The sequence below is a fragment of the Chelmon rostratus genome, chromosome 10, assembly GCF_017976325.1.
Source record: "Chelmon rostratus isolate fCheRos1 chromosome 10, fCheRos1.pri, whole genome shotgun sequence".
NCBI classification, from domain to species: domain Eukaryota; kingdom Metazoa; phylum Chordata; class Actinopteri; order Chaetodontiformes; family Chaetodontidae; genus Chelmon; species Chelmon rostratus.
The window spans coordinates 25,379,994-25,393,664 of NC_055667.1; the positions used below are offsets into that span (position 1 = coordinate 25,379,994).

Sequence of the window (13,671 nt, forward strand, 5' to 3'; positions counted from 1 at the left end):
GCAGTAGTTTTAATATTTTTTAAATAAAAAGTGAAAACACAAAACATGCAATGCAATGAGCGTTTTCTTAAAATATTTATTGACTTTAATTGAGAATAAAGCAACCACATTATATCAAAAAGAACAGTGTTCACATATAACCTTTTAACTGAAAACAAAAAAATCCCAAAACGTTTCATTTTCAGACCTGAGTGTCACTAAAACCACCAAGACATGAAAAAACATGAAACTTATTGTAGCTATGTGATTTTGCATTGTTAGGTTGCATGAGTGTCTTCCATTTTTCTCACATATGGGTTTGTTTTGAAATGTGTTTCCTTTTGTATGACTCTCTCACAGCATAATGTTAATACTTAAGTTGGAAGATTTGTCCAGATCAAATAAAACATTTTTTTGCAATATTAGACATATATTCTAATAGTCTAACCATTATACATGTAACACTTTTGTCAATTGCATTGTAGGCAAACCTACTGAGATAAATATTCAGTGCATTTACTGTTTCCCTGTTACAACCAAGAGTTGAATAACTAATAAAAACTCTGCTGCCTGAGCAAAGAGCTGTTTTCTTTCAGCCTATCTTCCATATACTCAAGGGAACAAAAATATTTTACAATTGTATGGCTGATTTGTTGTACTGCATTACTGTGAACTGCCTAAAATGAGTCTTTGATTACAAACTGATAAAAGAAAGCAGGTAAAAAGCAGTAATACTATACAATCAAAACCATATAGAGCTTAGTATGAATTAAATGTACAGATGATACCCGATTCTCTTGCCAATAAGTGGCACCACCACAAAAATTCATCAGTAATTCAAATGAAACAGTATACTTCATGCTTATGACCTTGTAGGAGGTATGTTGATAACCTGCTTGCAGTGTATGATTTACAGAACTAAAAGAACACGTGCAAACATTTTTGATGAATCATGGCTAAACAACAATCTGAAGCCGAATATCCACCAATGTAGTTTGAAGGTATTGAGTCAAAAGACAGCTTTAACATGTTTAAATCAGACCAGCATGAACTGACAGGTGTACACTGGGGTTTACACATTGAAAACATCTCCAAAGGAAATACGTACATGAAAGACAACCATAACAAATGGATGACAGATGGCATTTGATTAGTCTTTGATATTGTGTATTTTGAATACTTTATTGTACACTGTGCTCAAAGTCAAGTAAGTCTGGTGCTCGATATGGTCACCAAAAAGTGAGCACCAGCAGGAAAACGTATTCTTTCCAGCAGTTTCAGGGCGATGTGTGTGACATCGGGCACTGCGCTTGCGAACGGCTCTTAAAATGTAGTATATCCATATATGCTCCCTATTTCAATCTTTGCATTAAGTTTTCACCGACTCCCCTTCCAGAGGAAACTGATTAAGCAAAAGTTACATGACAGGTTAAATCGTTTATTGGCAATTCCTTCATTTTGACCGTACTGGGTAGATATGTTTGAACTCTGTGATTCCTTTGATAAACCACAGATGTATCCTTGGTATGAACTGTCCATTAGTGTAATCACTAGTAAAATGAATATGAATATTTTACAACCATTTAAAACAATGACTGCAACACTCAAAATCTAAAAATTAAAAAAGTACAAGCTTCCTTAATTTACTTTTTTTTTCATAATTGTTAATAATAAAATGTAAAAAATATTTCATGTTTGTTTTAAACATTTTGCTGTCTTTGTACAAGTATACCAAATTATGCAGGGAATAAAATATAACACCAGGAGTGGAGCAGTCACCCTTTTTTTTTTAGTTATGGCTGTTAAAAGGAAAACAAAAAAAGAAAAAAAGAAAAAATAATAGCAAAAGAGATGGCTTTGGAGACATGCACTCTCAAACTAGCCTGTACAGTCTTGATGAAGAAATATCCCCCTGCCCAAGAAGAATAGAGGGGAGACCTTAAAAAAGGTAGAAAAGGGACTATGTTTTTTAAAAGCATTCAATCAATAAATAACATACTATAAAAACATTATAAAAAGACAGTCAGTAAGAAGACCAAACAGGTATGTGATGGAAATCTTTAAGTTTCCCCGACGTCCTCCAAAAACAGTGATGGTAAAAATACCAGGTCCCCTCATCACATTTCATTTGAGTTAAACAGAGGAGCAAAAATATTATCTACACTTTTCTATAAATTTTTTTCTCACATTTTGCACGCTTTTAAAGCCTCTCATTATTGCCCCATGAGTGAACTGTAAAAAGAAAAAGGTTGAAAACTGATTTATCTCACCACTACATTTTGCTGCTGTCACGCTGAAGCCTATAAAAAATGTTTGGTGAGTTAAAAAAAAAAAAAAAAGACAAAAAACAATACTTTATGTAACAATATGGATGTTTGTAATGTCAAGTACAATGTACATATCGCATCTCCTGATCAGGAACTCATTTGGGCAATGGGGGCAGAGGGGGAGGGGGTTCCGAAGGCAGCGGTGGGGGCCTGGGGTTGCTCCCTCTGGAGCCACCACTGAAGCGGTAGTCCCCATATTGGGATCTGTAGTCAAACATGGACGGCTGGGATGGCTGGACCCCCTGTGCGCTCAGAAGTGAGTTCAGCATTTCAAAAGTGTCCTGGTACTCGTTCGACTGGGCTCCGCCTGCTGCACCGTGCCCGTTAGTGTCTGTCTTGTCACCTTTGGAGTGTGAATAGCTCCCTTGGTGGTGGGGAAGGCCCAGGGCGGGCAGAATGTCAGGACCGTGGCCCAGAGTTTGCCCAGAGGAGGAAGACAGGGACGGTAGCTGGTAGGGATTCCTCGAGGACTTGCTGACTTTAGAGGCAGTGTGAGAGCCTGCTGTGGGATCTTGGGAGTGTGTCCTCTTACGGGAGGCAGAAGAGGATGAAGAACCTGTTCTAGAAGAGTCGCTGGGGACTTTTTTGCTGCTTCCTACTGCCCCACTGGAACTAGATGAATGTTTGTGTGAAGAGGAGACTGAGGCACCGCTAGAGGAGGAATGGTGGTGATGGTGGTGATGATGGTGGTGGTGGTTAGACCGTTCCCTGTGCTTGTCCCTGCTCTTGCCCTCCTCTCCTGAATTCCCCCTTTGCTTCTCAGGCACTCGTATTCTGACTTTGATGTCCTGATCCTGACCTCGGGCACTGGCACTGTGCCCGCTGCCCCCTCCCCCAGCTAGCGGGAAACGCATTTTCAGAGAGCTCCTGTCGTGCCTCTCCTTCTCCAGGGGGATTTTCAGAATAATGGGTGATGGATTGGACATGTCAGAGGAGGATGAGCTGGACTGCTGGTGATGATGTTGCTGCTTCTCCTTCCTCTGTTGCTGACCAATGAGAGCCTGGGCAGCGTTGGCATAGTCTCTCTTCACGCTGGCCTCCATGTTCTCCAGCTTCCTCTTCTGGGCGGCCAGGACGTCTGCGTTCTTGGCACGGTACTCACTCAGCGACACCTTAGCTGGAGCATGAACCTCATTGTTGGGCTGCTGCTGTTGCTGCTCCGATGAAGCCGAACCTTTTCCACTCCAAGTCTGAGCGCTGCCAGATGCGCCCCTGTCCTTATCACCCATGGATGAGGAAGATGAGGCAGAAGGTGGCGCTGAGAGGCTCATCAGGCCTGCAACAGTACTCTCTGATGAGGCCATGGAGATCATGCTCATCATGGTGTCCCTCTGATCACCCTCCTCCTGGACTTTTGGTTTGGCTTTTGGTGTTTGACCTCCAGCCTGGGAGCCAAGAAAACAGATAATCACACAAAAGCCAGGCAACAAAAAACGCTGGATGTCTTGGCTGTACTTTGTCGGTCACAGCAATGGTAAAAATCCATACCTTCCAGTTACGGATCCGTTTCAACCGGCTGGGTGTTTTCTCCAGAATCTGCAGAAACTCGTGTGTGAGCTCTAAAAGAAGTTATGAAGAAGTGAGTGAAGAACAGCTGGGGATAACAAAAAAGCTGAATCCTCAACACTTATCAGATTAATCTGTAACTGATGTAAGACATGTAGGTACTTTTCACCAATTTTCCCTGCTTGTCTTGTCAAATTAACTGAATTACAAGGTCATTTTCAAATCATACCATCCAGCAGCTCGAGGGTAACTGTGGGATCAACATATTCCCACCAGTGTTTGCCGTCTGTAGACACAGGGATCTCCCAGTTGGACCATTTGCAGGCAAGATGGATGCACACACAGGCCACAACAGGTGGACTATACTGCAGGCAGAACGTGGTCAAGTGCAGACTACGTGGCAGGATATGTCCCGGAAAGAAACAAAAAACAGAAACAGGAAGAGAGAGAACAGACATTCAATATATTGAGTTTGAGAATTATACATAAAAGATATGTAAACATGATTTGATATTTTACTGTTATATCAAAAACCAGAGAAGCTCATGTTTTACTGTGAACTGTGAATATACCTGTTGGTGGCCATAAAGTATGATGTTTGAGCCAAATCCTTACTCGCTGGAATTACAATAGAACAAAAAAACTCACTTAAAACCTGCTAATTAACAATTTAAGGTGAAAACATACAATTAATATGAAATTTCCAAACATAATTTCACAAAATTGAAGAGTTGATGCTCACCTCTGACAAGCTGGGTGCACTTGACAACATGAGTATGCGGATGGTCAATGGTAATCTCAAACGCTGTAATGAAAAAGGGACAAAAGGAGACATAGCTCGATAAATAACATGCAAAAGTCAAACTGATATACGCTGCCCCATAGATTTCATTCAATGCAATTTCCACGACAAAGATTATTTCTCATTCGACAGTTAAGATTAAGAAAGACCCCGAAAACCAGAAAATGAATACTGTTATAACCAACTATGTGTTGCACTGAATAGTGTATGAATATTACTTTGAATGGGGTTTTCCAATAACATCCCGGATGATGTGAAAACATGAACAGATGGCCATGAAAAACATAAAATTATAAGTCATTTCCCAACTCTTGCTTTGTTGCACGACTCTCAATCTTGCATACTATAAAAACACAATTTGGTGCTTTAAAGCCAATATTATCTTCTTCAGCTGCCTATGTTCTTGAAAGCACAGGAAAGGATTACGCAGGTTGTAGCGAGCATACTCCAAGCCATTGTTCATGGCAGTGCAGCAATTCATCACATAGTCCTCAAACCAATGGCTTAAAAATATGCAGACAAGAAAAAAGGAGGGAAATGTAAAAAGTCAAGAACATGAGAGGGGAAAAAGGAAACAATGGGTAAGAGCTGCTAATATGAAGCGTGAATGTCTTTTTCCGGTGCTGCTAACTGCACATGGGCTTTCTGTGAACAAAAGTAAAACAGGTTAGAACTTTTTTATGATCATATGAGTTTCTGGAGGGAAAACAAGGGACCCAGTTCTTCCTTCCCAACTTACCCAAGGTCTGGAGTATTATGCTCTCAAGAATGACCAGGTCTTGGGCTTGTTGCAGGTAGGCCTGAGGTTGAGAGGACAGGCACGTTACTCACTGGGTGGCCTCTATCCTTTGTCTAACATATTAATCCCACCTTTCATGTACAGCTGATGAAGCCTCACAGGTAAGTAGTTAGACGATTCAAGCTACATAGTGTAGTTTTATAACTGCTAAACATCACATTACCTGGATGACTGAAAACCAACAAACACTGGGGTGGATTTTGTCTTTCGCTCTCTCAACCCATGTATCAAGTAGGGTTGGGCGATTGGACAAATACTTTGGCTATCAGCGGCTTGATGAGTCCATTGCCAGGTGTGCTTTTTTGGGGCGAGTTTTGTGTTTTTACTTTGTTAATTTAACAGTCTGCCTCTGAAGAGCAAGTGAGACCTGCCGCTCAGCAAAAGACTCTCACTCAGTGAGTTAACACAAAGCTTTGTAGCACAAAGAGGCCAGGAACAGCAGACAGAAGCAGCGGGGAAAACAGCATGTAGCATTCATCATATCCAACTCTGTGAACCGAGGAGTTATTTCGGCCAAACCAGTTTGTGACAGAGGACTAACTAACGAAAAGACTAACGACAGGGGTTTGTTTCGTTTTATTTTGTTTCTGTAAAGTTTGAATTTAGTGTGTTTGAAGATGAATTAGGCAGTTGAACTTGTCTAAGTTTGGTAAAAGAGACTAAATTTAATTCAGAAGGCGTACAGTTGTATTTTTCTGCTTAATAAGGAAGATAGCTTCAAGATTATTTCTTTCTCTGACATGTTGTGAGTTTATTTTGTTGCGAGAACTCGCCGATGGCACACATTTCCCAGCTGAAACTATGGCTCACACGCACAAATATATCGGCAATTGTTGGTCATTGAGCTGATGCTGACCTGTTGGAAAATTTTAACCTATCGGCCAACCCTACATTCAGCAGCCTCAACATCTGAGGTAACACCAGCTCAAAACATTCAGCCTTGTCAAGCAATTGCAACCAGTTTAAATGTAATCTGAAAGCAAGAATAAATAAGATGCCAAAGTGATACATTACATGTAAAAGTATCAGCATAAATCATCCATTCTAGGAGAGGGAAACTGTTATGGCGAGTGTAACAAAATGCTAATTTAGAATTGAACAGATTAAAGGGTGACCCATCTAAAGTCCAAGTGCAGACACAATGGAAAGTTCATAGGCAAATTATTGCATCTTCAACACATATTTATCAGTAACATTAATAAAACAGTATCAATCTTCACAAATTCTACTGCTGAAATAATTTTCTTTAAGCCATGTTACTGTGGAGATTAAATCACTAGACGATCAGGTAAACGCAAGAGGAGATGGCGCACAACCGCAGACAATTTTCACCGCAGCACAACACTTACATCACTGCGTACATCTGGAGAGGGCTCCTGAGGATTGAGGCATGCATGGGCCACCTTGATCACATGTTCCAGCTTTCGGGGCTGCTCCTCAACTTTTGCAGCGAGGAAGAGTGCGGCAGGAGCAATAACCTGGTCATCGTAAACCAAAATCAGTTCATGAGGTGATTGACATAAGCACCGATAGTTGCATTAGAGATTTCAGGTTGGCAAACAATACTTACATTTCTGTGAAATCTGGTGAATGACTGGACCATGTAGAATCGATGCATGTACACAATGGCTGTATTAATTGTAAGTTGGGACCTGATACATGAAAGTTAAGGATAATGCAGCAAAATGTAATTTTAAATCAAAACACATGAACTAATTGTCTACCTTCAACATTACTGGGGTCATTGGTCTACATGTTTAATAACACACTGTAAGAGCTTTAATTTAGCTAAAAGCTTATTAAACTCAATGTTATGACATCAATGCCAGAACAACAAAGTTGAAACCTCAGTTAGCTTCACACATAAGAGGTTAGCCGGAAGAAGTTATTTTAACATAACACATTCAAGGGTTGATTTTAAACATAAAACATGCAAAACACTTACTCGGAAACACAATAAAACACAATGCCTAAAAAAGGGTGCTCCACTCTACACCTTTTCTTCACTAACATTTACAGTAAGGTTGTGGAAATGCTAATGCTAACGTCCCGAAGGCCCGCCGACCACACAGGCCTTCGTGGCCCATGTTTAGCCTACTACGCCGCTCATAGGTAACGTTAGCTTGCTAACATTGACATAGTAAACTCATAAACCACCGCGTGAAACAGATGGAAAACGCGAAAACAAACTAACGGCATTCAAACGAAATACAAAAACAAACACCAGCCAAGCTCTAGGCCGAACCGGCTTCATGAGGAGCTAAACTTCGCTAGCTAACAAGCTAATGTTGGCTAGGTGAGACGCAAGCCGTCCCTCGGCAAAAGATACACATTGAGCCGCTGTCCCATGTCCTGGAGCAGGTTCGCTGCCTGTTGTCTGTAGGACAGTTCCTTGTCGGGATCAAGTCCTGCTCGCCGAGATGGGCTGTTGTCGATCTGCTGTCGGGTGTAGTACCATTTGTTATTACAGCTTGCAGGGAGAGAACGAAACGAAGCCGCCATCACTGAGAAGGACGATAGTTTAAAATTTCTGCGCGTCACAGGAACATACGTCACACCAAGGAGTAACGTCAATGTAATTCCCCTGGTGACCAGCAGATGCCGCTGAAACAACCTCAAAATAATCACTTCTACGATGGAAGCCATTCCGAACTGGGATTTATGCAACGCTCCTGTTTGTCTTTGCATGGTACAACTGTAGAGAAAATATGTTTTATTAAGTCTATCAGCCTGGAACTGATGGATCAGTGGGGAAGATTTGTCTTACATATCCAGTGGAAAAATACGTTTGTATCTTGTCATCAATAGAAATACAGATGTCTGTTTCAAATTACTGCATTTGTTATCCAACAAAACATTATTTCCCCAAAACAAAAAGAAGACATTAAGATCTCTTTCTATGGACTTGATGGTCAAACAGCTTAACCTCCATTTGTTTTAGAGTAAGCCTCCAATATTGCAGTACATGAGGAAAAGAGGAAGGTTTGACTAGTGGAATAAAAAAACAGTGTCTCCAAGCCTGGTATCAGTCAATGAAATATTTTAACCATTTCGGTTTCAGTGACACATTAACTGATTCAAAGTCAAGTGCTTTGAAGCCGCCATCTTCAGTCCACTGAACAATGTGTGAAAGTAATGCCATGCAGAATGACAGGACCCTGAGGCTGAAGCAGCTTTATTAAAAGTCAGTCCTTATTTATCTTATTGATTTATTATCATATCTCAACTGTCTTCCCAGAAAAAGGCCCATTCTCCATTACACGTGCTGCCTGGAAAATGCAGCCAGGTCTGATCACAACCCTCCATTTGACCTGTTTTTAATGTTTTTTTTCCCACCCAACACGACTACCAGACAGTACTTTATAATTGCTAATGGTTGTTTCATTTGTATTTCCATCACTTCACTTTGACACAAACCTTTGAAATGTTCTTTCTCATCCAAGGCCGCAGACAATGAAATAACTGAAATAAGCCATTTTGTTTCTTACAAAATCAGATCAACAAAAAAATCAGATTTTAATACTGATGCATCTGGTCCAGGTGGAGCTTGTTTTAACTATTTGTATACTATATTCTCTTCGGTAGTTTAGTCCACTGGGTCCCAACCTGAAGGTCAAGCCCCTCCAAAGGCTCACAAGATAAATCTGAGGGGTTGTGATGTGATTATATGATTCTATAATGTTTTTTAACTAAATGACAGATGTCTTGCTCTTATTTTGGTGTTTCTTGTAAAATCTTGTGACTTTTAACTGAAAAACATTCCTTTGTGATAGCTTGGAATACGCCTTTTTTAATCTCAGATGCAAGAAATGACTTCAGCATCTTTTGGTTTGACCTTTTATCCAAACCTCTTCCTGAAGTATGATTTCTTGTGCTCTCAACCTGTTTCCACCCTCCACCACCAGCAGAGGCCCCCATTTACAGAAAAATCGCTCCATTTCGTGTTGTTTGACAACAGTTTGGAGTTGGAGGATTTGTAGGAATCCATGCTATACATCTGGAGTTCTTCACATTAAAACATTGTATTTTTGCTTTTTCCCTGTAAATCAACAAATCAGTAAAAGCTTCCTTTATTCATCCTCAAACTATAACTACACTGGAGTTGTACAGTCTGAGAGTGGTGGTGATGAAGGACCTGCGGTAGCGCTCCTTCCTGCACTGAGTGCCTCAGTCGGCCACTGAAAGAGCTGCACAGCTCCTCTACAGTCCGGTGCAGTGGGTGAGAACTGCCGTCCATGATGGTTGTGAGCTCGGCCAACAGCCTCCTCTCACCCACCTCCTCCACAGAGTCCAGTGGGCAGCCCAGGACACAGCTTGTTTAGTCTCTTCCTGTCCCGCTCTGTGCTGCCCGGGGCCCAGCAGACGACCGCGTAGAGGATAGCAGAGGCTGCCACAGAGTCAGAAAAAGCCCTGAGCAGCGGCCTGCACACTCCGAAGGACCTCAGTCTCCTCAGGAGGTGGAGGCGCCTCTGGCCCCTCTTGTACAGGGCGTCGGTGTTGTGAGACCAGTCCAGTTTATTGTTAAGGTGAACACCCAGGTGTAGATGGTGAAGAGGAAAGGTGAGAGGGTGGTGCCCTGGGGTGCACCTGTGCTGCAGACTACCACCTCTGACACAGCTGCGCATTCGTACGTACTGTGGACGGTCAGAGAGGTAGTCGATGGGCCAGGCAGCAAGATGTCCATCCTCTCCAGCGTCCTCCAGCTTCCCCCTCAGCAGTGCCAGTCTGATGGCGTTGAAAGCCCTGGAGAAGTCAAAGAACATAATCTTCACAGAAGCTCCTCTGTTCAGCTAATGTTACAGGCCGGTCCTGTATGGTCCACATGGCGACATGGCCATCTATGACCGTGAAAGGAGACAGGAAACGGCTTGGCTGCTCACAGAGAGCCGCAGTCAATGTGGGATTAGTCGGAAACATCACTTCATTAAAAGGATATTACTGCTTTGCTTGAAAGTAACCGCTACATTACTACATTATTATTACATTATTACATTTAAAATGAATTCTCAAGTCTTGCAGTCTGTAAACTGGATGCAACAGTTTTGACTGGTCATTAATTTACTTTATTAATAATCACAAACATCTGGTCAACTACATGGGTATGGATGCATGTACACAAGGAGAATGGATCAGACAGCAGGAAAGAAGACATTCATTTAATTTGAAAAGAAATAGATCCAAGTGGTGTTGAAGTCAGAGGATCCAGGCATAAACTGGATTGTTGGTTGAATAAAAGAAGTAATTTAAAGACATCAGCTTGGGCTGTGGATTATTCGATATTTCTGGACATTTTATGGACCAATCAAAATGGGACAAAATATTTAAATAATAATAATGACAACAATAGTTTTGCAGCACTAATAGAAATAAGTTCTCCACTATACCTGCATGGTGTTGAGGTCGTGTGCCTTTCAGAGAAGAGCGGAGTCTTCATCATCACCCTCTTGACAAGAAACGGGTCCAAAGTGTCCTTCAGAGTCTTCAAGAGTTGCATCAATAGCAGAGGAAGGAGTAGAATCTGGCTCACTCAACAACTGGTCTGTAGTGATTGATGCAGGACTTTAACAATCATCTTCAGCCTGTTTGTGGATTATGACTGCCAGCATCATCAGAAGATGGTGAAAGCAGGACCTCTGTGTTACTCATCTCAGGAGGGGCTGGCCTTGCTTGGTTCTCCTGTCTGATGATAAGTAAATGGAAAAACAACACAAACATAATTATTACCTTAGCTTTGTTCACACCTCATCTGACCTAAGCCATCATGTCTACCCTCACATACATACATGTGCTCAAAACATCTGGCACCTGAGCAGAGTCTTCTGTAAATGTATGTTCACTGAATGTGGCATTCAACTCAAAACCTTTTACCCATGTCTATCATCTTACCTGCAGTTTAAATTCAAGATGGAGTTCCTACCTTTGTTGTCTGGAATCATTTGGTCTCTTAAATCCTATTTCTGTCGACTGCAGCTGCTGAGTCCTGCAGGTGCAACCTAAACGCCAGTAGAGGTCACCATATCGAACGTTTAAGTTTATCCAGCTGCAGACCTGGTTTAATTGAGGTTTAACTTAAACTTACATACTTAAATAAGTGTTCAAACTTATTAATTTCAAACTGTTTAGTTCTAGTGTTTTCAAAGCCAAATGGGACATTTGCGACAGCTGGCAAATCTAGACAAACAAACTAAGGCCTGGAAATGGTTTGAGCTTTCTGAAGCCAATACTGATTTCTAAAAATGCCTGCATCAGCTAAAAATCTCAGCCCTGCAGAAGGGGTTGGCAGGGCCCTGAAAGGAAGCACTTTCAAAGCACTGTCAATCCTTTTTATGAAGAAGTTAAATCTGTAATACATGCATGTCATGGTCCAGACTGTGCTGCTTTGTGTATTCTGGACTACATGTGATTTCTGTGTTGTGGTGACTGGGGCAGCATCATATATCACAGACTGGGTCTGTAAGAATACAGTAATTTCTACTGGAGCTTACGTGTCCATGTTTTTCCTGCACTGAGTCACTGGAGGCTGGATCTGAATCTGAGGATCTCTCTGGGCGATCAGTTCTTCCATATCCTGGTTTTGTTCCTCAAAGACAGTCTCTGCACACTCCTGGTCTATAAAGAAATGAGCAGATCAGCAGATTATGGGCTTGTGCAGTCATGAGAGCTTGTCCAACTGTTCTAAAGAAGTTTTTCTCATTGAACATGCACTGAGGAGGAGACAGAAATGGGACAGATATTCAGAAATTGTATTTACATGTCTTCAGCTTTTGCACCTCAACCATCACCCCTGATTGAGCACATGAATAGTTATTGACATGCTTCATCTTAAATGTGGATTGGATATTGAGTTTACACACACGATATTTGGAGAGCGAAGTTGGACCGTGTTAAATGAGATAATCTTTGAAAACAATATAAATTAATAAAATGCAAATTCTGTTTACATCACATACTGAGAGTGTATGAGACAGAAACTAATCTCACCATCCATGAATTATCATGAAGAGAAAGACAAAGAAACAGTACATGCCTACATATGGTTGGAAGACTACAATTAAGTATTTGTTTACTTCATGGCATTAGCATTAATGCAACAACTAATAACTTCATATTTCTAATTTTCTTAGTATGTCACACAATAACGTGGACACACATTTAATTAATACATTAATTAATATTAATTAATTAATTAATATGGCTACGAATGTGAAACGAAAAAACGAAATTACCGTAACGTTACGAGAGAGAGAGCTAGCTAAATAAGGCTATTAGCTATTGCTAACGTCAAGCTAAAGTCAACATGTTAGCCTCAGAGGATGCAGTGAGTTAACGGTGGGATGATTTATCTAATTTTAGTTTTAGTTTTAGTTGGTTGATGACATTATCAGGTGTATTTCGTGTTTTCAGGAAAGTGAATAAATCACAAACAGCTGAAGAGCTTTTCCAGCCATGAAAGAGCGACCTGAAAGAGTTTCTGTGCCCATGCCCCTTTAGGGACTCCGTAGAAAAAAAAATGATTAAATATATCTTAAAAGGAACAATAACCAACAACGTACAATGTCTGGTTACAAGTCAAGCGTTTCTGTAAAATGTAAACAATACAAATAATGCAAAAACCCCAAAAATTCAAAGTAAACCTGCGTGAGCCATGAACCAGCCACAGATTAATTTCCACTGTTGCCTGCATTAATAGGCAATAAAGTTTTGAATCTTGAATCTTGAGGCCTTTGTTGACACAGGGATGGATATATTTTCAGTCGACAGTTTGTATCTGGGGAAAAGGCCATTTATACACGTAAATATGTTTTTGATGGGTGAAAATGTGCAGAACGTTCTCTAAGTTTGACAAATTATAGTTTTTGATGGATTTCATCAGATCCATTGTCTTTAAGGTGTGTTTGTACAATGACGACGTTGATTGATGAGATCATTTCATTTTTATTTTATTTTATTATTAATTCTTTATTATTCATCTGTAATCATCTCATCTCCTGCCCTCAGTCTGGAAACCAGCGATGTTGTGAAATACCAAATAAAAATGAGGAACAATCTGAGTAGGAATCTGTAAGGATGCAATTATACAGCCCAATCAGAGCAGCAGCAAGGATTTTAGCTGGGATATTTATCCGATGACATAAAAAGATGTTTTCTTTGACAGTTAAACCTGTAAGAACTGGGCAGCTGTCCTCTACATACAGTGCTGTTATCAAATACTGTTCCCTCTTTGTGGTCACAAAGGAGAGACGATCAGATATTCATGG

The 13,671-nt window shown here is 40.8% G+C and overlaps 1 protein-coding gene across 2 annotated transcripts; it reads right to left on the reverse strand.

Moving 5' to 3' along the window:
- Window positions 1–67: 67 nt before the first annotated feature.
- Window positions 68–7,921, reverse strand: ccnt1 (cyclin T1). Of its 2 annotated transcripts, none has more exons than XM_041945294.1 (9): window positions 7,743–7,921; window positions 6,984–7,065; window positions 6,763–6,891; window positions 5,354–5,414; window positions 4,555–4,617; window positions 4,385–4,430; window positions 4,042–4,205; window positions 3,795–3,865; window positions 68–3,691 (listed from the first exon to the last, which is right to left on the reverse strand). In XM_041945294.1, exons 1-9 carry the CDS (start codon window positions 7,913–7,915, stop codon window positions 2,402–2,404), a joined length of 2,079 nt encoding a protein of 692 aa, XP_041801228.1. In that variant the 5' UTR covers window positions 7,916–7,921; the 3' UTR covers window positions 68–2,401. The 2 variants fall into 2 exon arrangements, with proteins under 2 accessions (XP_041801228.1, XP_041801226.1); XM_041945292.1 differs by having other exon boundaries at window positions 4,385–4,439; window positions 7,743–7,917.
- Window positions 7,922–13,671: the final 5,750 nt, after the last annotated feature.

Excerpts from the sequence above, each read along its gene's own strand:
- ccnt1 (XM_041945292.1), bottom strand. The coding sequence starts at position 7,915 with ATGGCGGCTTCGTTTCGTTCTCTCCCTGCAAGCTGTAATAACAAATGG. Across the intron at positions 4,618-5,353 it reads CATAATACTCCAGACCTTGG|CGTTTGAGATTACCATTGAC; the intron begins GTAAGTTGGGAA and ends TTTTCATTACAG. Across the intron at positions 4,206-4,384 it reads TACTTTATGGCCACCAACAG|TCTGCACTTGACCACGTTCT; the intron begins GTATATTCACAG and ends CCTGCCACGTAG.